Raw genomic sequence first — 24,488 nt, 5'->3', positions numbered from 1 at the left:
CGAACCGTTTTATGGAATGTTCTAAATGACCTCTGAGCTCTATGAAAATAATTCAGCTACTGTCTGATGCGGACAGGTTGGTGAAAGAACTAGCCCATTCCCTGTGGTTAACGGATTGCGCCAGGCCTGTATTCTCATTCCCCTACTCTTTGTTAATGATTTCATTTTAAGAATCTCAAATCTAAATACTGACGCCCGGATCTGTCAGCAGCTGCCTCTCCTGGAATCTATGGCATCGTTGGAAACATACAGCGCCATTGTTGTTCCATCACGTTCTCCGGACCGTGTATTGCCGGTTTAGTTAATTTCAAAATGGCTGCCGCCTATTCCCTTTACAAGCACTTCTTGGCCCCTGTTCAGTGCCTTGCATCCGTTTACCTTCTCCTTTGTGGTAAGATGCTGTTTTTTCTTTTTCCGTTTGCCTCTTGGCTTACTTACCTTGCTGCCTTTTATATGTTTCAGCTCCCTCCTTTTCAGTTCCTTATCGCTGTGCTTGCTGCCCCCTGTCAGTTGTTTTCTTCTGCTCCGCTCTGGTGTACTCTTTCCTTACAGTGGGTGTTTGTTCCACCAACCTTTTGTGCTCTTGAGGTTGTCTTGGCTCCATAACCCTTTTGCTGCCTCTTATTCATTGGACTCTCGCCTGCTGGATCCCATTACTTCACCTTGCCAGCACTCCTTCTGGTTATAAAGTTTTTTTATGCCATCTTGGCTTTTTTCCCTCGCTGCCTGGTTGTTTTTGGGCAGGAGCCTCCTTTCTTAGCTGTCAACAGCAGGCATAGTGGCTTACCCCTGCGGTAAACCATACCTCTACACGGACAGACGTTGGTCATGGAAGAAGGGATCATCCCCACCTCCAGACGAGCCATCAACCGTGTCCAGCAACAAGGACTCAGGTGAGGAAGATCTAGCCACATGTGACAGTCATTGGCAATCGTAAAGTCAGCATCCTTATGTACACAGATTACACTGTTTTAATTTCAAAGACCAAAATTGGCATTTTAAAATGGATAAGTTTTATCAGACTTATTTTATTGATTGTTCATTTGTAATGCGCCTATACACAAGAGTTTCAAAGCGCAGCAAGGCAGGAGCGGGGAGACAGGACAGAGGAAAGTAGCGATCCTAATAGGCCTTGCGACATTCGGAGCATGCAGGTGCGGTGGCGAGAAGTGAATTGGAAAGGGAGGTGAAGAAGTGCTGGAACTGGGTGGTTGGGAGATGGAGTGCCATATGGACAGTGCCAGGGGGAAGAAGAGAATGAAAGGGGGGTCCACAACAAAGTTCAATTGAAGGGGGCTCAAAGGCTACAAGGGGTGCAGGCTAAACAGCTAAGTATAGGTGGGGGGGGCCCATGAGGGCAAGTTGAAGAGGGAAAATCGAGATCAAACTCCTGCCCCCTCACCCCAGGCACATCAACAGACAGAACAGCAGGAAGAATAAGGAGCGCATTCATCATTTGCACCAGGATCCAGTACGCCCATGGGTGACAAATATGCTGAAAGACCCTCACTTCACCAACACTTCAACCTACATGCTACATTAGCCTCTATGCAGCAATACCAGAATCTACAAAACACAGGAATTCCTGTTTAAAGGCTTACAGATGCTTATATGAATTAACCTAATCAAATGGCACAGTGTAAAGCCATGTTTCAGGAAAATTACAGCCAAAGTACACTTGTCTCACTGAACACCAGCCGCAGTGGGGATTCGTGCTGACTTCAGCAATGCGCCTCGCAAACCCAGCAGCAGCCCGAGGTCTTACAGTAAGATGATTCCTTTCCTTGAACGACAGTTAACTCTGGCAGACAAGCAATTTTAATTCTTCACAAATACGAGTAAGTCAGAGCAGAACATCCAGGGCCCAGTGTTTTTTCTCTGGGAACAGAAGACATTTTCGCAAGACCCACACATTTGAAACATAATTGTAACAAGAATAGCTCAGCTCTGGCCAATGAACGCTGAGGGCCCAGGGGCGAAAAGCATGGTCAAGCTGAAACTAATGGGAACAAATTCACAATGCAACAATTTTAGAATTGGGTAATGGGGGAGGCGCAGTTAAACCAGCCCACTGACACCAAAGTCGAAGGGTCCAATGATCAGGTGTTCTATAAGGGCACTATCGGTTACCTATCAGCTTAGCAGCCAATCTCAGGATATGAGAGGTTTCTGGGAGCTGGTCCAATTCTGTGATGTCAGCCTGCAGTGTTACAAAGCTGGCTTGCAAGCCAGCCCCGGTGGAGACGGTGCCTGGATTTTCGCTGTGCACGAAGCCCCCTTTGTGTTTTTTTGCTGCCCAGAAATAAACGCAGTTTGAAACATGTTGCTGCTTGCTTGCAACTCTGCTGCATTTCTTTGGGCAAAATGGGAGGTGTTGGGGCCTCCGATAGCTGGGACCCCCAGAAGCCCTGGTGGGGGTCCAACTTCTCCCCAACAAAGTGCAGGATGAGGGGTGGGAGGGAGGGACAGGAGACTAAGTGCAGAGGTGGACTGGGCAGGGGAGGGCCTGGCACCCTGTTAGACTCTGAAGGAACCAGGCCACCAGTCTTGGGCAGAGTGGATATTAGCAGGAAAGGAGGAGGGGAAGGAAGAAGAGAAAAGGAGGGTTTTGAGGAGCTTCCAGAACTTAAGGAAATCTGGCTCAAGTCTGAGAGGGGCAGTGAGGCCATTCCGGAGGGAGGCACCCGAAGAAGAGAGATCTACCCCCCCTCCCCCACTTCCTGCTTGGAAAAACTTCTGATTTGCAGAGTTTTGGAGCTAGACGAGCAAAGGGCTCTAGTGGGGTGGGGGTCTATTTGGGGAGAGAGAGTTGGATGTTACGTGGCCCCAGGCCCCTGTAAGCCTTGTGGATTATACAGAGGGTCTTGAATTGTAGCAACTGGGAGACAATGGAGAGATTTAATGACTGCCGAAAATGAAATCTGCACATTGTTTTTAGCCTATTTTCATTTTTTTGATGAACATTCGTGTTGATTATGAATAATATTTTCATAAGATGTGATGAATGTAATGTATTGTTTCATAACTTGTTGTATTCTGTTACACTGTTATAGGCACCTTGCTGAATTAAAGTTTGATCATGATCCCATCTCGAGCATATAATGAAAGTGATTCTCAATTAAGCAATGCATATTTTAAGGACAACAATTTAGAGCAAGAAGTGGCCGTTCGTGAAAGGGGTTTGTGTGTGGAGCCAATTAGCCTTGAATTCGACAGAGGTGGCTCTCAACAGGAATGACATAGTTAATAGGGGACTTAAAACAAATCTCAATCGGATTGAATAGTACTTCAGTTTTTGCCATTACCTGTCTACAAACGAATACAAAGTAGTAGTAATATAAGGAATAACAAAAAAGGAGAATTGATGAGCTGTTAAATGAAGAAACAAGCAAATTATCCTGTTACAAATAAGTCATTTGAAAATGTATCTGTATTATCATTTAAAGATGTAAAGGGATTGAAGTGCAAGTTGTTGGATGAGTCCATACCCGTTTTACAATCTCCCCCTCCTTTGAACTAGTCATGTTCAATCTCATATTTGATGGAGATTTTACCTATGGTATGTTCATATATTTTAAGTTATTAGAACATTTACTGAATTAATGACTTAAAAACTAATCTATGAAACATCCTTGTAAAATGGGAATAATTGGCACCATAAACAGAGTGCAAGATCATCGATACATCGAAAATACGAAGGATCTGTGGATAGATCATGTTCACGCTTAAGGAATATTGCCTTTAGAACGGGTCTATGTGATCACTGCGCCACCGTAACTGCGACGGCCGAAAATGCCGACACCAGTTACGGCACAGCACAGTGATCACATGGATCACTGTGCCTTCTTCCCCCAGCCTACATTACCCGTCCCAACCCCCACTCCACTCACCTTTAGGGCAGCACACGCAGAAGTATGCCGGCCGCCCTCTGCGAGCCCTGCAGCATCAGCTCTTCCCACTAACGTGGGTTAGAGCTGACGCTGCAGGGTGTTTTTTTTTTTTTTCTTCTTACGTGTCCCCCGCTTTCCGAAATGGTAAGCGGGGGACACCCCCGCAAACCCCCGCTCTGCTTGGGCGCAGTAAATATCACCCTCATTTTTTGTGCTTTCAAAGTAGCAGGGACTGCAGGGGCGCACCAATGAGGGTGACATTTTTGTACAATACCATTAGAACTGTAATTTGAATGAAATTGTATTAGATTAATTATAACTATGACTAACTATGACTAAAGGGACGTCGGAACTTCAGACACAGTAAATGGAGGAAGAAAAGCTAGAACAATAGAAGGCAAACCTATGACTCCCACAAAAAAATAAAGAATGGAGTGTAATGTAATGAGGATACCCTAGGCGTGGAGGCAAGCGGGACCTCACTGGAAGAGACTCCCCCGTGGGTACAAAGACTCATGTTCCTGTGAGGAATTCCCTAAAGAGTCTTCTAACTTTACTTTTTAACCATTTCCCACAAGGCTTTGTACAAAGAAGGAACAAATGCGTTATTGTGAAACAAACTGTGACTATCCCTTTAAAGGAACAATTGTATTTAATTGAGACAAAGATGATGAATAACTAAGACAGAGGGCTTCAAGAAGTCGAGAGAGGGGGAGAGCAAGAGAGACAAAGGTATGCCGGGGAAGGCACATGGCTAAGTCCTATCTACAAGGGGAGGAGACTGGGGACTCTGAGAAGTCCACAAATTACAAAGCGGCTGTCGAGGCAGAGCCGAGGTGGTGGATGCATGGTGTCCTGTCAACTGGAGGGAGAGAGGAGCAGCAAGCGGTAGGATGGCCACAGAGCCAGTGGTGGACCGGAGGTTCTAGTAATTACAATGCGACTGCTACTCAGCTGGCCAACAAACCGGTACATGGGATACCGAAAAGCCATCTGTAAGAGAATGAGAGGTCGGAAGATGAAAAGGGCTCGGTTGAGCGTAAGAGAAAAGCCAAGCCAATCAAAATAGAATCTGGTACCTGGGTAAAGGGGGGACCCAGTGAGGAGACCGAGAATCATTATAGGAACATTCATGCTCGTCCCAGTCAATATGAGAATATATCGGTGAGAGAAGTGAATGAGAACCATTATTAGAATATTCATACTCCACCAAGTCAAGACAACCAGGAAATAGCCTGGAGGAAAAGAGCAGTAAAAGAAGCTAGTTATCAGAATACTCGTACTTGTCAGTCGAGAGAATGAACACCATTGTGAAGACAAGTAGTAAAGAGGAATCATTATGAAAGTATTCCTCCTCGTCTCAGTAAAGACATTGAGAATATCACCCAAAGAGATAAAGACTTGGTGAATAATCATTGAGAGTAATCCTACTCATTGCTGTCAAAGTAAGGAAAGCATCATTCAAGAGAAGGAACATGTGAGAGAAAGTCTTGAGAGTAAAATAAAATAACTAGAACCTCTATTTTTAAATTATGTATTGACGTAATGATTATTGGATGTACCACCAACTCTATCCCCTCTGCATGTGTCTCTCCTCTTATATAACTATGTAACCCTAAGCTGAAAGTATTCATGTATCCTTTGCGCCCTGATACCCCCGGGTCTGGCGCGCATCACAAATAATTAAAACAAACGCATATGTTAAGGGATATATATACTCTATAGAGGCCAGAAACCGTGAATCCAACAGGAGAGCAAGAAACTTCAACAGAGAATCACAGAAATCTTGGATAACTCTACCCTGGGAGAAGGGAAGAATAAATATTAGAAATGGAATTAAAGAAGTAAGTAACAAACATATAAGTGACATTGACAAGAGAAAAGATATCCGCACCGAACCAAGGATGCCACATGTTGAGATGAACAAAGAGTAATGAGATGCTAAAAGAGCTGTGTGAACCAATTAAAGAAGTCACAAGGTACTATTTTAAAATTAGTTATTGAACATAAATTTGTGAGGAGCAAGAATCCATGAGAAAGGAGCCATTCTCTTGTCCTTAAATATTGAAATACTGGCAATCTTTTATGGTTAGTTTGGAACAGTGGACAGAGACCTTTAAGATATTCACTGATGAACACTTTAGTTCATTTGTTAGGTAGGAAATACCCCACAAAAATAGGGCAAGATAGGTGTTAAACATTTTTTAATGTGAATTTATTTTAAAAAAAAAAGGCTAACAAGAGTAAACCTCTTAAAAGCCCGACATGCATTACGTCAAATCTAAGCATTGGGTAAATAACAAAATTAACAACATTTGAAAACAATACATTTTATATGCATTCATTTCTGTCCAAATAATTGCCTAACTTATGGCATATACCATCATCCAAACATGAGAAGGCTATAAATATTTATCATGACAAATAGTTCTTCAAAGGCACTCGTCATAAAGACATTTACCGCCCAAGGTGCTAACAAATGACTCTAAGACACCACTGTATCTGCTAACTAATGACAAATAAGACTGGTTTATATTGCATGAAACCTTTATGTATCAGGACTGGCTTCAATCTTTTACTTCTGATATTGGAATAGATTACGTTTTAGACAAATATTATAAAACTAGACGCAACCGCATCTGAGATGAGGCTCATTGGTCTTTGGGGTTGAAATTTCCATGTGTTCTTTTAGAGGGCTTCATCACTGTTCCCTTAAGTTAGCACTAGCATGTAATCAAAAGCTTTTGACTAACGCCTTACTATGTTAGATGTGGTTCATGAATTAAAAGAATAATTGGCATTAATTGACACGTGTTTTTCTTAACATAAGATAGCCAAGCTACCTTACTACCTCCTATACGCAAAATTATTCTCTATGATCTTCTTAGATAATTAAGCCGAAGGGAGAGCCTAGGTTTGTACCCAAAGCAGTGAAAGGGTCTATAGCCAATTTATCTTCCAGATAATCGAGGCCCAATACGATATGAATAGCAAAAAGCTGGTCCCGCTGTGGAAGAGTATGTGTATGGCAGAAGTTATTTTCAATAGATGGCATTTTTGTTGTTGTTTCAAAGCCCCGAAAGATTCACCCCAAATGTTGCTAGGGGGGCGGCCTTGGCTTTGCAAACCTCCAGTATCCTCTCTATTCGTTGTAGTATGAGGTTATGCGCAAAGCAACAAATAGCACACATTGCCTAAAGCATTGAACTTACCTGCTTCTTTATTTTGAGAAAATCTGACCACAATATAGTTGTTTTCGCAATGTTGGCCCGACTGTCATCAACATGGGAATAAAGCAGAGAAGCACAGCTTTTCCAATCACAGTAACCACTGATTTCCTTGTGGTTATCGACGTGCATATCCCCATTTAATAATACGTAAGCGTCAGTCCACTTTTACAATTCTAGTGGTGAGGGTGCCATAAGTACCATTTTGTCCATATACGACAAAAGTGTATATCTCTTCATAACAATATGGAGTAGGTCAGTGGTAGCTTGTGCCAAAACTTCAAGACCATAGGTATAACAGTTAAAAAAAAAAAAAAAATAGGAGGTAAAATACATCTGACACAGTTGTACCCTGCTGGTACAAAACGGTGGATTCCCATCTCGGATAGAATGTACCACAAAGGGCCTCTATCCATGAGTGAACCCCTTGGAGAGGTTTATAAATGCTAAATAAACATTTCCATTCCTGCCACCGATATATTTTGAAGTTAAGAGAGAAATTCAAAACCTGGATAGCAATTCCAAACCTTTCTCTAAATCCCAGCTGGTTATCACTAAAATATTATTTTCTATGACCCAGTCGGTTAAGTGTTTCAATAAAACACTCCCAAAAATGTTAGACGATCCACCAAACAATTGACCAATATGAACCACGGGCAGACTTGGCCGCTTTCTTAATGATAGGTTTGACAGTTGCACAATGCCAGTTGAGATTGATCAAACAAATGCAATTGAAGAATAATGGTGATAACGCGTAATGGTCTGTTTGACTGCAATATAGTCATGGACCGTTATTAGACTGTCCTCATGATTGCAAGACGCACATCTGGGAGATTAAATTCTAAGACCTCATTTCCCATTGTTTCTAAAAGGGATATGTACTGAAATGACTATTAAATGCTGCCTGGAAATGGAGAACCCAGTTGGTGGCCTGAACATTAGTCTCAATATTATAGTTGGAACTAGGATTGAGTTCCTTTTCACCATTAATTTACAGAATACTTTGGAGTCATTTTTTGTAGATGCTTCCAGTATCTTCTAGACAGAATAAGCCAATTCATTCTACCTATATTCGCGAGTGACTGCATACTCATGTCTTACTTTTTAAATAATTGCTTCTTCGGTGCACCCAAAGTTCCACCCTTGTTTTCTTACATGCATCATTGAAACCAGTGCTTTTTTTCAGGCAGACTTTTAATTGTTTTACTTTTGGGGAAAATTCCCAACTATCCGTATATAATGTGAAAATGTTAAATCCAGGTCTCGACTTTTCTCTAAACATGACATTGAGGTTGCTATAAACTCAGCTAAAACATCTGTCCAACTGGGTCTCATTTAAAAGAATCCCAACAGATGTTTCCTACTGATGGCAAGATTACATTCCACAAATTCATCTCTTCCAATTGAGATAAAAGAACCATTAAAGATTGACCATTTAAATGGATAAATGGGCGCCATGTGGACATGCCAGAACACCCAGGTCATTGGTCAGTCACTAATATTTGGCTGGAAAAATACAATCTATGATTGTGCTATACCTATGTACATGGCAGGTAACTTAATCAGATGTATCTGATTTAGTGAAACCATTCACCTTTCGGAGTCCATTTTCTATTTAAAAAATATTCAGCAAATTCCAATTCGAGTTTATAGGATTTGCTAAGCATGGTTCTGGAATTCCCCATGCCGAAACTTCAGTGGCTTCAGTTTAATTGGTGCAACGGCTGTTTGCCACTTTAAGGTTAAAATCACCAGCAATAACAAGTAGTGTTTGGGAGGAGGGGGGGTGATGTCATAGAACATTAAAAAAACACTTTGCAATGGCGTTAACCTGAAAATGTAACGGATTTTCCTGTGCCAGTATTAAAAATGAATTGGCAAAAAAATTGAAATATTAAATATGGAAATTCCTCACAAATGTTATGTCCACAAAAGGATAGGTGATTCTTGTGGATCATTAGGATGAACCATAGGTAAGTTGCAATGAGTTGTTCCTAAAAGGGCTAAATAAATTGTTGAATTTTGATGGGCCTTGACCATCCCAATGGACTAACATATTACTTTCTTGGAAATCAATGACCAGAAAAGGAATTATGAGCATTGTCAGTATTGGTAGGTGTTCTAAATGTAACAACTATTTTTTGTGATGCGACTTAGAAAGAGGAACGTCATTGCTAGTGGGCTACTGAGCGTAAACCCATCGGCGGTAAAGGGGTTAATAAACTCTGCTTGAGTAACAGATCCATCTTTAATATACCCTTGAAAGGCTCTCGCCCTAGGAATACAGATTATCGAAATACTCTCAGCAATCATTACTAGAGCATCACCGTTGACTTGTGATTGTGAAGTTGACTTCCCTGTGAGTTTTTTTACTCTTGGGCCTTGGTCACTATTACTTGGATGAATAATGCATCAGTTAATCTACACCCTCGCTCACTGCAAGAGGTTTGACTTTATTGGCGAGTGGACCAGACCATATAGGTGCAACATTTTTGTAAACTACTCTAGGATTCGTCCATCTGCTCATATGAGTTGCAGACTACTCAGGAAAGGAGTCCATACCATGTATTAGAGTATTCTGCCCAAAATTATGAGGCTGCCACAATCTAGAGTGGCCACCATTACGCTATATAGAGTGGGACCTCCTCTTTTGTGACACACCTATCTGGGGAAAACAAAAAAAAGGGATCTCAAAGTAATACGATCAATCTTTGGAAAGGCTAAATTAGAATCTAAATAGCCTCGTAATAAGTAAAGAATTCCTTAAAGAAAGCACAATTGTCACCCTACAACTTCTCAGGAGATGGACCCTACCCATAGTACTCTTCTTACCATGGTCCTATGTGCTGGATTAACTAATGGTCCTTTAAAATGGGTGTTCATCCTGCGAGAGGATGTATTGCTCTATTGCGTCCACACCCTTACAATTGGAAATTGGCACTGAGGTTAACTCTGCTTCAGGCACTAAAGGCAAATTGGCTTAGTTACCATCATGATTAGCTGGAGAGTGTTTCCTTTGACATATCGATGTCTAGGAAGGTCTAACACACAAGGGCTACTATTTATCAGAAGTAAAGAATTCAGTGGTGCTTTTGCAGAGGATTCATGTTGGGGATATAGCCCAAAGCAAATGAATGGTGTGAACTGTGGCACTTTCGGAGAGAGCGGAGGTGCTGACATAAATGCAGGACATAATTTAATTGTGTTTCTTTTCAATATTGGTGCCATTAGAATGAACCAGGCCTAGATTTCAAAAGATTTCTTACAGAATGATACCATTTGACTCATCCATTCAAGTAGGCTACTGAGTTAACTCGATTTATGCTAGTGACATTTTCACAATATCAGTGGAGGGATTCGATCTATCTGCCAAGTCCTACAAGTCCATCAAACAACCTCCACCCTACCTTTGCTGCTGTAACGCTTTAGCAGCAGGAATGGGAATAACGGTGGATTTCAATTTAGCAGGTATGGTTAATGATTGCACTCTTAAAACATTTTATTTTTAAATACTCTTTTAAATGGGCTCGATTGTCTGAGTGCCTGGAGCACCTCAGTCATCTAAATGATAATGCTCTGAAGTGCAACTTCCTACAATGAAAATTCAGATGTGAATTCAAAGATCTAAGGACCCGCAGTTATCCACAAACCTCCAGTTGACCAGTAGTAACAAGGCAACACAATCTCGAGCCGCTCTCTTGAACACCAAATGACTCCGTAAAAATAAAAATGGCGTATAGTACTTTTCAGCTAAATAAGTATGGCCTGAGTGTACCTCAGTAGACTAGGGCCAATCAAGAAAATAAAATTGGCGACCTGAAAGAGTGAATGGATGTTTGCGGTGCCTCCTCTCCGCTGGTGATCCAGCCTATTGATGTAGGAAGAGAGCAGAGGTGGACTGGTAACCAAAAGACGCTCTGAACAAATGATTCAAAGTGGCCCCATGTTTCACATTTTCTGCAAGCCAAACCCTTTTCCTATGAGAAAATGTGGAAATACCCCACAAAAGAGGCCCAGGGTTTCAGAGGGTTACCAGGAAATTTCCTTAGCTCCCTATAGGCCAGTCCACCCCTGGAAGAAAAAAGTACTGCAGCTTAACATGGAATGCTCAACTTACCAGTTTCTTCGGTTCTTACTAGGAATCCGAAGTCTCACCAGCTAGCACGCTGAGTGCCCTGGCTACCATTTCACTCGGTTGGAGTTATTTCTTCTTCTGCAGCTGTGGCCTCAGTATTCTCCGAATGCAAACTGCAAAACAAAAAAACATAGACATTGTGCGACTTTCCAGGAGGAACTATGTTAAGGAGGGTCTTGAGGCTTCTGTCTTGCTTACTTGATGCAATACATAAACGTTAAGTCACCAGGCCCACACTCTGGGACGGCACATGAGGCACGCCAATTAAAGCAAACCCAGTAGGGCTGACTGCTGATGCCTGGTATGAATGATATATATCCGCTGATATCTGGGCCAGGGACCCAATGACGGGAGGACAAACTGGATTGCCAACTCAGACTTTCTTTATTTAAACTCTGCTTCTTCCACCCTGAAGCTCCTCCTCTTGCTCACTTTCCCTGTGTCCCTCTTAATGGCGTCCCACTCACATTTTCCCTCTCAACACCTCCCCCTGACATATCTCCTTACGTCCATGTTACACTTCTTCAATGAGTCGGTTCGTTCTTTTAATGGTTCTCCGGGGTCGACCAGCGGAGTTTGTGCTGTCTCCTATTTCCACCTGCTTTTGCATTTCTTGTTCCACTTCATGCACTCTAGACTCCCTAGCCTGGGTGCTGTCCTCCACTGGGTTCTCGTCCGATATTGGGTGTTTGAAGAACGATGCGTTTCGGGTCACTTCCTGCTGTAGCTTTGCTGGTAGTAATCCTTGTCCCTTTTACTCCTGTTACACTCAGCAGTGTGCTCTCATACATGGCGTCTGTCTTTTTCTGTGTTTGCTGTTTCATGAGCACTAAATCCCCTTCTTCAAAATCTTTGACTCTCGCATTCCGAGCCCAGTCTGTCATTTCTTTCGTTAACTCCTTTGCTGGAACGTCTCTCACCCCGTCCTCTAGAGCAGCTCTCTTCTGACACTATTCTAGGCATCTCTTCCCCTTGGGGGAGTTGTCTTGGCATGGTACGCTGTCATCAGATCACCGGGTGGCACCCCTGTCCTGGTGTGTCTAGTGTTCCTGTAGTGCTGCATCATCCGGCACATGGCCTGCTGGATAAACATTCCCTCGATTGTAGCTTTCTGTATTGTCCTTTTTATGGATGACCTGAATCGTTCCGCTATGCGATTTGCCTGGGCCCATAGTGGTCTTATCCTCTGGTGGGTGAAACCCAGGTGTTTCGTGAATCTGTGGAACGCATGGACGTTGAGTGGCGGCCCATTGTCTGTCTTTACCGTGGCAGGAATACCCCACTCACTTAAAACTTCGTCGATGATCCCTACCACGTGGGCGAACGCCATGCATGGTGTCTTCTTCACGACTGGGAACCTCGAGAGCAGGTGGCCGTCTGACCTTGATGGTGCATAACAATCCATTGCAACATTGTGCCATAACTTCTCATGGATTTGCATTTCTTGCATCAGAAGTGGCAAGTCACTCTTGGTTGCACATTGACATGGAAGACATTTCCTGGCTGCATCCTCTACTATGGCGTCCATAAATGGGAACCACACTGTTCGCTTGAGCATGTTCTTGGTCGCCTCTACCCCTCTGTGACCTATAGTCGCTTCATCTTCTGGTGGTTTACACCACTGTGCCTGTGCAGCGATCTCCTGTACTCCTTCCACCTGTTGGTGATGGTCAGCTCTTTGGCACAACTGATGGATGGGTCCGCCTGCAATGCTTGCATTAGGTCGTCTATGGTAAGGGCCGGTGGCGTGGCTTGTTCAGTGACATAGCAAAGGTATTCTGCATCACCATCTCTTGGTGGCTGTTGACTGTGGTTGGGTGTCGTGCAATGTAGTGTGCTTTGTTGTTTTCTCCACCGGGTATGTGATTGATTTCCTAGTCATTTTCTTGAAGGCGAATGCCCCATCTCTCGATCCTGGGCGGAATCTTCGTCCTCGGGTTGCCAAATAGTGAAAGGAGGGCTTGGTGGTCGGTTACAAGGTTGCATATTTTCCCAATAACAAAATGGTGGAAGTACTCACAAGCCCAAACTGCTCACAAACACTTTCTCAGCTTGTGAGTACGCTCTCTCCTTTGGTGACAAAGGATCTACTTGCGTAGGCCACTACAAAATTCGCCGGTGGTTCCGGCCGTTCATGCTGTACTAAGATGGCTCCTAGTCCCACTGGGCTGGCATCCACCACGATTTCAGTGTACCAATGCCGGAATGAAGTAAGCAAGGTGTGTTGCACTTGCAAGTTCAGTTTTTATGGTGTTGAAAGCTCTCTGAAAGTCCTGGGACCAGTGTAACAGTTTTTCCTTTCATAGTATTCTCCTTAGTGGTTCTGTCTTGATGGTGTATCTTGGGAGGTAGCGGGCACAGTACCCTGCCATCCCTAGAAATGACCTGATCTCGGCTGCCTGGGTAGGCTCCCGTAGTTTGCTGATGGTGCCCACCTTCTCAGGGTCAGGTTGCATTCCTAGGGTGGAGAATATGTGGCCATAGTACCTCAGTTTGTCTTTGCTGATATTGCATTTTTCGTAATTTGGCGTGAAAACAGCATCTTTAAAATGTTGCATACGACCATGAGGGTATGGTCATGTTCTTCCTGTGAGGTCCCATATACCAGGATGTCATCGGAGTAGTTGAATGGCATTTTCACCGGCACCCATAGCTGTCATATCGTCTCCTGGAAAATCTTTGCTGCCGAGGATATTGTGAAATTCAACCATTTGTACTGAAATAAACCTTCATGGGTGGCAAATGTGGTGATTCCTCTGGACTCCGGGTGTAGGTCCAACTGGTGGTACCCCTGGTTGAGATCCAGTTTGGAGAACCTGGTGGCGCAGTGCAACTGTACAATAATATTTTCTATTTTGGGACTTGGGTGCCTTTCTCATTCTGTGGCCGTGTTGGCCACCCTCATGTCAATGCACAGACTTATTTTGTTTCCTTCTTTTGGCACAAAAACTAAAGGGGAGATCCAGGATGTGGGACTGGTTGCCCTTTCAAGTATGCCATTTGACATTTAGTTGTTGCAGTTCTCGTGTTACTGCTTCCTGCAGGTGGAAACTCGCTCTTTTCGGATGCTGTGGGACCGGCTTAACATCCTTTGTGTAGCCTGATGATTGTGACTTTTAGCTTCCCTAGCCCTTGAAACAATTCTGGGAACATGCTTTTAATCGCCTCTTTCTCAATTGGCACAACACGCATCGGGCAAAAGTTGTGGTGCTTTGGCTTTCTTATCACACTGGACCACGCCCTTGTCTTGGAAGTGGACATCTATCAGGCCAAGTTCCTTTGCAGAGTAGTAGCTGAGCAGACATTTCCCACTGACTGGGTTCCTGAGCACGTAGATGATGGCATCAGTCATCTTGCCTTTGTGCAACAGCGACCTCCAAAATTGTCCCAAGGATGGCAACGGCGTGCTGGACACCCATTGGAATATCCTGTTTCCAGAGGCTGATCGTCGCTTGGAGGCTCATCATAGTTCAGGCTCTGGTCCATGGCTCTAATCGTCCTCCTTGGCTGTTGAGAGTACTGTGGTGGTTGTGTGTTTGGCCGGGGTGGCGAGCACCAGTTTGTGGGCGTCACCTGAGATTGTCGCCCAGTTGGGAATGGCCTCCCATCTCGGCAGACTGTGTGAAAGTGTCCTTCACTGCCACATCCTGCACATTGTTGGCTTATCGCCGGGCACGGCTTTGAGTGCGGGTAGACCTGGCCACATCAATAGCATAATCTCTGCAGATGGGGGCCTGCCCGCGCCTGCATGTAACCTTCCCTCGGTAGACTTCTCATTGGGGTGGGGCTGTCGTTTATTCCTCTTCCTGTGTCTTTGGTGGCCGTGAGTGCTGCTATCGTCTCTTCTTTTTTAGTTCTTACTTTAACTCTGCCTCTTCCACTCTGAGGTCCCTCCTCTTCCTCACTTTCCCTTCGTCCCTCTTAAACGGGCTGCTCACGTTTTCCCTCGAACATCAGCGTCGGCTTCATCGCTCTACCACACACCACCTGACCTTTCCCAGCTTTACTTTGCCTTCAGGCCTGTTTGTGAACTTCAAGCACTGTCTGCTACCGATAGTTAGTCTTCACCTCAAAAAAGTAAAAATGGTAGTTCTGAATTCCTCATGTTTTCGTTAGATTAATGAAGAAGAAAAAGTGAAACGTGTAAAGGGGCAGTATTACAAAAGGGAGATGCACACTCAGTTAATGATTCCCTTATCCCTGTTTCTGCAAATGCCCCTGAATACGTTATGAACTAGTAATGATAAATGTGCAGTGTAAATTTACCGTTCGTAAATGTAACGCTTGGTTGTATACTGTACATGAACACGTTCTTTACTATTGTGCAACATTGGCTGCCATTTTTTATGTTTGCTTATTTAATTGAACTGGTTTGCTTGACTAACAGTTACTTTCATGTGTGTTTGCTCACTAGGTCTTCATCCCTCTAAAACTAGATTGGAGCTCCAGAAACACCTTTCACTGCTAAATAACCAGGAGCAAGCTTCTGTTTTCGAGGAGGTTCAGGTAATAATTACTCAAAATATTTTTGAAAATGCCTGACACTGCAGTCTTTGTGCACACTGCCCTTCGTTGTCGAAAAGAGTGAGAGTTAAAGAATTTCCAAAATAACTTTATTTGCTTGATCATAAAAAAATTGAGAATTGCATTTTTTTATTCTTGAATAATATTTTTAGTGATTGTGCAAATAGTTTTGCTTATTGGTTTTACATATTTGGCAAAGTTAAACATTGCGATAGTTAATACATTGATAATCTGTTACCTACTGGGTATATGGCACAAAATCCTACCATAATAATTTTCATATAGTGGCTTTTAAGAGTCTTCAAAATGCCATTCTGGTTTTTCGAATCCATTGTAGTCCTAACTACTAGTGCCCTTAAGTACACATTTATTATATGTGCCCACATCCAGAGGAAGAAGGGGGAGAATGAAGAACACAAAGGGGAGCTGATCTTGGCAGCCTCATATGCTTCTAATCTGCGACTATTCCAGTACATGTTATCCACATATTTGAGTGATAAAATCACCATCTCTGATGTTCGGGGAAGCTTGCCAGGTTCACTCTTCAAAGTTGTGAGAGCTTGGTAATGCTGATGCACAGGAGGAAATCCCTGGGCAAAAAATGTGGACCTTCCCTCCTATGATAGCCTGCTATTTTCAGCGGGAACAATCTGCAGTGCATGGCTTTCCCTGAATGCTCAGAAGGCCCCAGGCACTGATGTATTGCCTGTTGTCACATTACTGTCCGAGCCAAAACTATAGGCCCTATCTGACCCTTTAGTTAGATGTAGTTTTGAAGATTAACCATAAACCGCATTCATGGATGAGGGCAGAACTCGTCCCCATTGATAAATCGGTGGTTTAGAAAATCTTTATGGGAAGGTTCTGCAAACTCGATTGGACAAATGGATAATTAGGGTTCAAAGTGATCTGATCTAAAGGCAGGGATCCAGAATTGAACGGTACTGTGGACCAATCGTTCAAGTTATACTTACCGTTTAAGAGGTTTTTTTTCTCTTCAATCTGGCATACCTGTACATATTTACAGATTTTAGAACTGCTTTATATAGTGTTCCGAGGGCGCAGCCCGGGTCAGGATGGGATCTTTATCTGGTCGTCACACCTTGTGTTCCATAGAGAAGTTGCATGCAAATCATTATGCAATGTTGGCTTAGAGCTTAGATGGTGTAGTGACTAAGCGCTTTCTATTCGAATGGGACACTGCCCCGGCGCAATGCCCTGACGCTGACCCTTTTCACCTTTTTATTAATTCATGATTTTGCTTTACACTTGTCAAAACTGGAGGCTGACGCCCATGAGCTGGGTACAGAAAAGAAAACCTCTTATGGGTTGCGGACAATACAGCCGTAGTAGAAAAAACTCCTATGGGCCTGCAGAGCCAATATCCTAGGTTTGACAAAAATCACATTTATTGGCATGCCATAGATGGCTTCTGGGAACTAAACCCTATGCAGCGAGGACACAAATTGCGAGCGTTTCTGCTCTTGGCTGCATAGGGCTTCAGTTCCTGGAAAATTGGTTAAGGCTTAGTTGAAAAAAGTTGTCATTTTGAGCAACAGTGGAGGGGCAACATTAAGGTTTACCAGACTTTGCAGTGTGTAAATAGTTTCATAGGTACTTTAGGTATATAAGGTCAAAAGCTGCTGGGCTACCCTTTGCAGGTTTGGTAAATTCGGCAAGCTGCTCTCTTATGGGAATTGTTTTTTCCAAATGCTTCCTCGCTCTACCAGAGGGGGGTGTCTACGATCCCTCGCCTTCTGGAACTCTGGATGGAGAGAATGCAGTATAAAGACATAGTAACGCCAATCGTGCATTGGTTCACGATTTGGGCTACCCCACTACTGTATAAGTATAGAGAAGGCCTATCTAATGTACTGAAATCCACCGGGGCGTCTGATTTCTGGAGTTCAGGAACATCAACATGTATATATTAAGTGTTATGCAAGGATTATGGCTTTACCCTGGACATATGTGTAAATACTCTTGTGAAGAGATTACAATGACCGTTCTCAATACCAAACATTCATGCAGGTTTATGAAAACCTTTGGTATAATTGAATCCTTATCACTTATACTGGGTGTTCTCCCACTAGCTGATTGCAAGTGTTCCTGTCAATTAGGACACATGTTAACTGCTCAGATGCAAAAGAAACCATTGAGCATTTTTTTCTTTTTATTTCCACTTCATTATGGGATATTCCTCATTTCTTTTCCACAGTCTAATGCCATCAATCTTTCAATATTTGTTGTTAGGGTTTCGACAGTGCACTTGCTGCCTTAGGCATGGTCTCCAGGCATTCTGGTGGATCTGAAAGAGTTTGTGGGTTTGGTTTGTTAAGAGGAACTGTGAACATTATCCATTTGGAACTTGTGTTGGATTATACCTTTTTGTTGAACTTGAACATTTGTGCACTTTTCAAGCCAAAGACAATACCTTTAACACTTTTTTAAGTATGAGACTGCTAGCATAGGATTTCAGACAAAGGACATTTTTTGCTTTGGACATCTTGCCACTGGACAGCCTCTTCGTTTTGGTTGAGGTAGGGACATACCTCCTAGATTAGGGACAGTAAGGCATTTTTTATTTATTGTTGCATTTGTTAAGCACACTAAACCCGGAAGCATCAAGGCCCTGGTTACATACAGTAGAACACATATGATTAAGAACAGGTACAGCTAGCGTAGTTGAAATCAGACAAGACCGAGTATTACGTTGTTTTCCTGGAAAAGCCCAATAGGATTGTTCAATTCTCAGTGTCTAAGGTGAGGAGTTCAGGTCTTGGAGGCTATGACCAGAAAGCTGCACCCCCACTCTCTTGTGCCTGTAATGAGGAATGGTGAGTTGGTGGGAATATTAGGAGCGTGTGGGTATGGAGGATTGGATTTAGGTTTTTGCGAGAGGTACCATTTGTGCGTAATTGGTAAGGTTTTGAATATGATGGGCTCACTGATCGGAAACCAGTGTCTGCTTTTTCTTGCCGCACAGATGTGTTCATGCTTCGGGATGTTGAATGTGGCTCGGAGGGCATTGTTTTGAATGATTTGGAGTTTCATCTTGCGGGAAGAAGTAACTGCGAATAGGGCATTGCAATAACCCAAATCTAGAGCCAATAAGTGCTCTAGCAATCGCAATTATAATAATTTAGCATTTATAAAGCGCTACGAACCCTCAGATATCTGAGCGCTGCTTATTACCCACGGTGTGTGGTGCTCATTTATCGACCTCGGAAGGATGAAAGGCTGAGTTTGGCCCTGCCGGGATTTGAACCTGTGTCAGCAGGTTCTGAACGGATGTCAGAGCGAGCGTTCTATTCGCTGTGCTATCGGACCGGATAAAGTGATGCAGTTGTAGGGGGTAAGGAAAGGTCTTCATTCATTGATTAGTTTGGAGGTGTGTGCCGCGAAAAAGAGGGATAAGGACAAGGTGGCATCAAGATATACGCCCAGCGTCTTGACATTGCTGGACACCTGGATGATGTTGCCCTCTATAATTGATTTGTAGGATTGGTCGAGCTTACTGAGTGATGTTTGGGAACCGACCAAGAGAAGTTCCGTCTTATTGTCATTAAGGCATAGAATGTGAGAAGAAATCCATGTCTGTATGGTGTGGTAAACTGAGTGCAAATTCTTGGTATCGGTAGCATAGTCACCAGTGAGGGGGAGTAGGATCTGCGTGTCATCTGCATAGTTGGTGTAGGAGATTCCTTTGTCATACAGCAGGTCAAATAAGGGTTTTGTGAAAATGTTGTAGACGGTCAGTGAGACACAAGAGCCTTGCAGGACTCCACATGTGACAGGGGTGGCGTGGGTGCTGCATTAGCTGAGAACGCTTTCATGGACCTGTCAGAGAGAACAGAGGTGATCTAGGAGATGGCTCCAGGTGAAGTGAGCTGCTGACGGCAAGTGGCGAAACCAGGTTTGGTGGTCCACTAAGTCAAAGGCGACTGACAGGTCTAGTATTAGAAGTAAGACTGTTTTGCCCGCGTCTTTGATCTTGTCCAATTGATTATTTAGATCCAGCAATGCGGAGTCCATGCCAAACCAGCTCTGAATCCGGATTGGTGCAGGCCCAGGAGGTTGTTCTATTCCAAGTGGAGCTGGTTCTGTAGATAGCTGCACAATCTAGGATTTTAAGAAGAAAGAGGACAGTGGTTATGGGCTGATAATTCATGGGGATTGCTTGGTCAAGAGTGGGTTTATTTAGGAATGGAAGGACCTATGCATCTGTGAAGCCATTGGGTACAGAGAATGAGGAAAAGTAAGAGTTGGAAGGTGGCCATGAAGGGTGCAAATGATTTGGTGCAGTCATTGATGACTGCTGCTGGGCAGATGTTTCCTTGGCAGCGCGATCGGTGACCTCCGATTCGGAGAAAGGTTTAAAGTCAAAGGGGGGCGGGGTTGGATTTGTAGGTTCACTTGGGACCCAGAACTAGGGATGGCAGGGGTTACACTTCTCATGGTGTTTTTCTTAATTATTATTTATTTTTTTTTGAGTGTATCAATTTTGAGAATCCAGGCATTTTGTATATTAATGCACCAGCTGCTATCCTGAGTGCAGTTTGTTGGGGGGAACGTGCTGGGGCTTCCAGCTTGTGCAGTATAGCTATGAGCTCTCTAGCGCTAGAGTTCGACTTGGCAATTTGGGTATTGTAGGTGGAGTTCTTTTCTTGGATAATGGCCTTTTTGTATTCCTTTGCTGCAAGGTTAAGCAGACTGTTTAGCTTGGTGAGGTGACAGAAGGCTACGGATTGGACACTGGTATAGTGACTACAATAATGTTGTGATTGGTCCCGGGCCAAGGTTGATTAGATTTAATGGCAATGTTACAGTTGTATTGGGAGAAGGGCAGACTCTCAGTGGTTGTAAATGTGCATGTGGCAGCGTTGGAGCATTAGTGCACAGTGCTGTGAGGGAGCGAGGGAGGTTGGTTCCAGGCATCAAAGATTCAACTATATTTCCAATCCCTTTATTTAATAAGTCTTATTACCAATACCATGAGTCCTCTGTATCCGCGTCTCATTCCTGGTTCCTCACACTACAAAAACAAGCTCATCTGAAACATTATCCCGTTTATATAGCCTTCATAGTTTTACCTGTGGCCTTTGACCAGGTCAACTACACTATACTATGAGACAAACTAAGTGTGGCTGTCCCGCGTCTCTTGTTAACATTCTTGGGCATCTGCATTCAGAGATTCAGGTGCAGGTTCGCGTTGATGGGGAGGGCTCCCTGACGACCCAGTTTTTACTCATTGTGGCTTATTTCATGGCTGCATCGTGGCGCCTGCTCTCTTCAATCTATATATTGCGGATCAAGGGAATGGCCTCACTCATTCCTATTGCCTTTCCGCCACGACTGGGTTCTCACCCAATCTAGCATTAGTCTTGTGCTACTGGACCCCATTCGGACTCCAGTGTCTACTAAATTCATGGATTTATTGTTTAGAGGGCTTGGAGGTTGATCTCTCTAAAGTAAATCTTGATTATTGATCCCACTAAATCTAAAACCATGAAATTTCAATGGTTTATTGACCAGAAACGGCTAGAGTTTGTGGACTGCTGGAAGTATCTAGGCTCAGTGTTCAAACAAGTCAGTGCTGTCGTTGCCCACAGAGACCTCAAGCCATTGAGGCTTTCTCTGCTCAACTGAAAAAACATTAATGAAAAATATGGGGCGATACTCTGTTACCTCTTAAATTCTATAGAGCAAAAATTGTGCCATGTTTACTCCATGGAGCATAGTTTAATTCCAGTTCAATAGACAGAACTATGGTGCAAGGTGAGCTTTGGCGGCTGCAGCATTTGAATTTGCCCTATGGAGTGCCTACTCCTAAAATTCACTTTGAAATAGGCCTTAGTGCACTGCCGTCTGTAGTAGAGTAGAAACGGCTACTTCCCCATGAAAAATATAGAATCCCCCACCTAATTAACTTTTCGTCTCATTGAGAAATCTGTTGGTCAATCGCTCGTGTATCTTTAAACGATTGGGCTGCTCATAGTGACTATTTTTTTTAGGCTTGCTGAACATGGGTGCAAATGATTTAGTTGCTAATCCTATATTGGTGTAAAAAAACCTGTAGTTGATTTGGCTTGTACTAGGGATTCCTTAACCAACCATAAACTGTTTACCTATTCAACTTTGTTGAAAAATATTCAGACAAAATTTCGAAATATTTTGTTAAAAATTCCCCCTCAGACAATGGATGCTTGGCTTAATGAGACTGAAGTTTAGTCTTGCCTCGACTTATGAAGTGTTGGGTTTAAGACAAAAAAATCCCCCAAGGTAATTGGGTGTGTAGATTGCATCTGAAACTAAAGGAAGTGGAGTACCTAGTCCGGAGGTATTCAAATTGTGGGGAGCGCCCCCCTGGGAGGGGACGGGGGCACATTCCAGGGGGGCACAGGACCCAAGCCTGAGATTTAAAAATGTATTTAGATTTTCTTTGTAAAAAAAAAAAAGTTCTAAAAGGGAGGAAAGGAAAAGTGAGGCAGGGAGGAGCCCTGGAGAGGGGCGGCTCGCCCATATTGGGCGATAGGGCATCATCCCAGTGGCCCCCTCATCCATTATGGAAGAGCCAGCCCAGTGAAACACTTAGTGCTCCCTCAGTTGCTTTTTCCAGCTGAGGGAGCACTCCTGGGCTGACTTAACTGTCAAAAGGAAACTGTTTCTCTTTTTCAGTTCCCCAGCCGCACATGCTCAATGAGCCATGCAATGCCGGGGTTGTTTAGCTTTGCCAGCCTTGCATAGCACATTGGAAATGCTGGCTGGGGGACTGCATGTCTGTGCGAGGGGGAGCTCCTGTGCCTCCTCGCACATGCAGAAAAAGTTGGGTGGAGCAGGGCATTTCAGCACCCACACTCGGGCCCCTGCACACATGGTAGCTCTTGCTTCCTGATTCCTGTTCATGATGCTGGAACTGGAGTGCTGGGGAGGAAACCTCTGGACCGGGGCAGAAGATAAGTTTATGTACATTTATATTTTTTATTTCAATGTGTATAGATGCGTGTATACTTCTTTTATGAGTGAGTGTATGATAATGGGTTCACGTGTGAATGATAGTGCTTGCTGTGTGTATTTGTGTTGGTCCGTGGAGCTGATTTTGGTGAGTGAGGGTGGAGGAGGGTTGTACAACAAAGGGATTTTAAAAATTACTTTGTTGCACAATCCCCCTACCCACCAGCCAAAATCAGCTCTCCGTCTGAGGCTGTGTGGAGTCCGGGGGACAGGGATGTTGTTGTTTTTTTATTACTTTACATCTATCATAGATGTCCAGTAAAAAAAAGAAAAGCCTGCCCTTTGTACTCACCAGTGCCAATTGCAAATGATTTGTCTTTTTACTCTATTTTTTTTTTTTGAAAGTATACTTTGAAATAAAGCATTTTAACCCACTATTTTAAAAATATTCCCAGGGGGAGATCCCTCCCGCACCCTCTCCTTGATTGGTTGAGGCTACGCTCGGTCGCTATGCATATCTAGGAGAAATATGTATACCCCTCCAATTAAAATAATTCTCCAGCCACCACTGGCCCTGGGACTGTGCTAGGAGTGGGATGAGGGAGCCCAGAGACTGTGATGGGAGCAGGTGGGGGAGCCCAGGGACTATACTGGGAGTAGGGTGCGGTGACTGCACGCGATAGTTCAAAGCCATTAAGACTTGCTGTCCATTTGGCTTTTTTGGGGGGCCCGGCTTGTCCACATTTTGCTCAGGGGGGGGGAGCAGGCCAAAACGTTTCAAGAGCACTGCCATAGAGCATCTTTTTGTTTAGTGTTCAAAGTTCCACCCAAAGAGTATTTTTGTGCTCTTATATATGTATAGAAAATTTACTCCAGATTTCACTCTCTTTAATATATAAGAAACATGGTCTTTTGATCAAACTGGGTGCTGTTATCCAGAACTGCGCTGACGACACCCATCTGGTCTTCTGTGGCTACCAACAGTGCCCATATTTATCCTGTTTTTAAATGTGTTGAATGATGGATGCCCCAAAACTGGCTTGGGCTGAATCAAATGTGATAAATCCAATGGAGTCGTCATGGATTTCCCAGCAGTGACTTCCTCCCATGTGGCCGGGGGGACGGCAGCCGCTCCCTGATCCTGCCTAGTGCTGTGTTGTCTGCCAAATTATGGAATCTCCTTCCACCTGATCTTGACAAAATTGACACCCTTATCCTGTTTCGCAAAAAACTGAAAACAGTATTGTTCTAAATGGAGTGAGGGTTTGGCTTTAAGATTTCTGGGTCGTGCACTGAGAGACCTATGTGTAGTAGTGTCTCTCGCTGAATACAAAATAGAGGAAAAAAAGTAGAAATAGAAAAAATAGGATGCAGAAAAGGCATAGAAGTTGAAGGACTAGAGCGTAGACAGGCTTGCATGAGGGCACTAGGGCACCAACCTGCAGATTGATGAGCTTGCATGGGGCACATAGAACTTGCAAAGAGTTTTGGGTACTTTGACAGGGCATTGACAACATGGACAGACAGTGAGAATCTGGACACATGCTAGTGTGAGAAGCTTTTTAAGTCCATTGCCTTCACTTAGTGTTTGGAAAATGGTACTGTAAAATTCACCAAGGCCCAACCCGAGGTAAGATCTCCACTTTATACAGGCGCTTCCAGGGAGATTTTCTCGCCTCCAAAACGCGATGCATGGCACAATGGGAGGCAGACCTAAGCCACCCTATAGAGGATCAGACCTGGGTGGATATATGGACT

The 24,488-nt window shown here is 43.7% G+C and overlaps 1 protein-coding gene across 8 annotated transcripts in view; it reads left to right on the top strand.

The window, feature by feature from the left end:
- The window catches only part of TBC1D1 (TBC1 domain family member 1), a 1,823,125-nt gene that overhangs the window by 1,018,631 nt on the left and 780,006 nt on the right, over positions 1-24,488 (top strand). For all 8 annotated transcript variants that reach the window (XM_069631813.1, XM_069631816.1, XM_069631814.1 and 5 more), the window contains one exon: positions 15,667-15,758. In XM_069631813.1, coding sequence (XP_069487914.1) covers positions 15,667-15,758 — 92 coding nt within the window. The remainder of the gene's footprint in view (positions 1-15,666; positions 15,759-24,488) is intronic.

The sequence above is a fragment of the Ambystoma mexicanum genome, chromosome 6q, assembly GCF_040938575.1.
Source record: "Ambystoma mexicanum isolate Mex_15411 chromosome 6q, UKY_AmexF1_1, whole genome shotgun sequence".
NCBI classification, from domain to species: domain Eukaryota; kingdom Metazoa; phylum Chordata; class Amphibia; order Caudata; family Ambystomatidae; genus Ambystoma; species Ambystoma mexicanum.
This window is presented reverse-complemented; position numbering and strand designations above follow the sequence as displayed.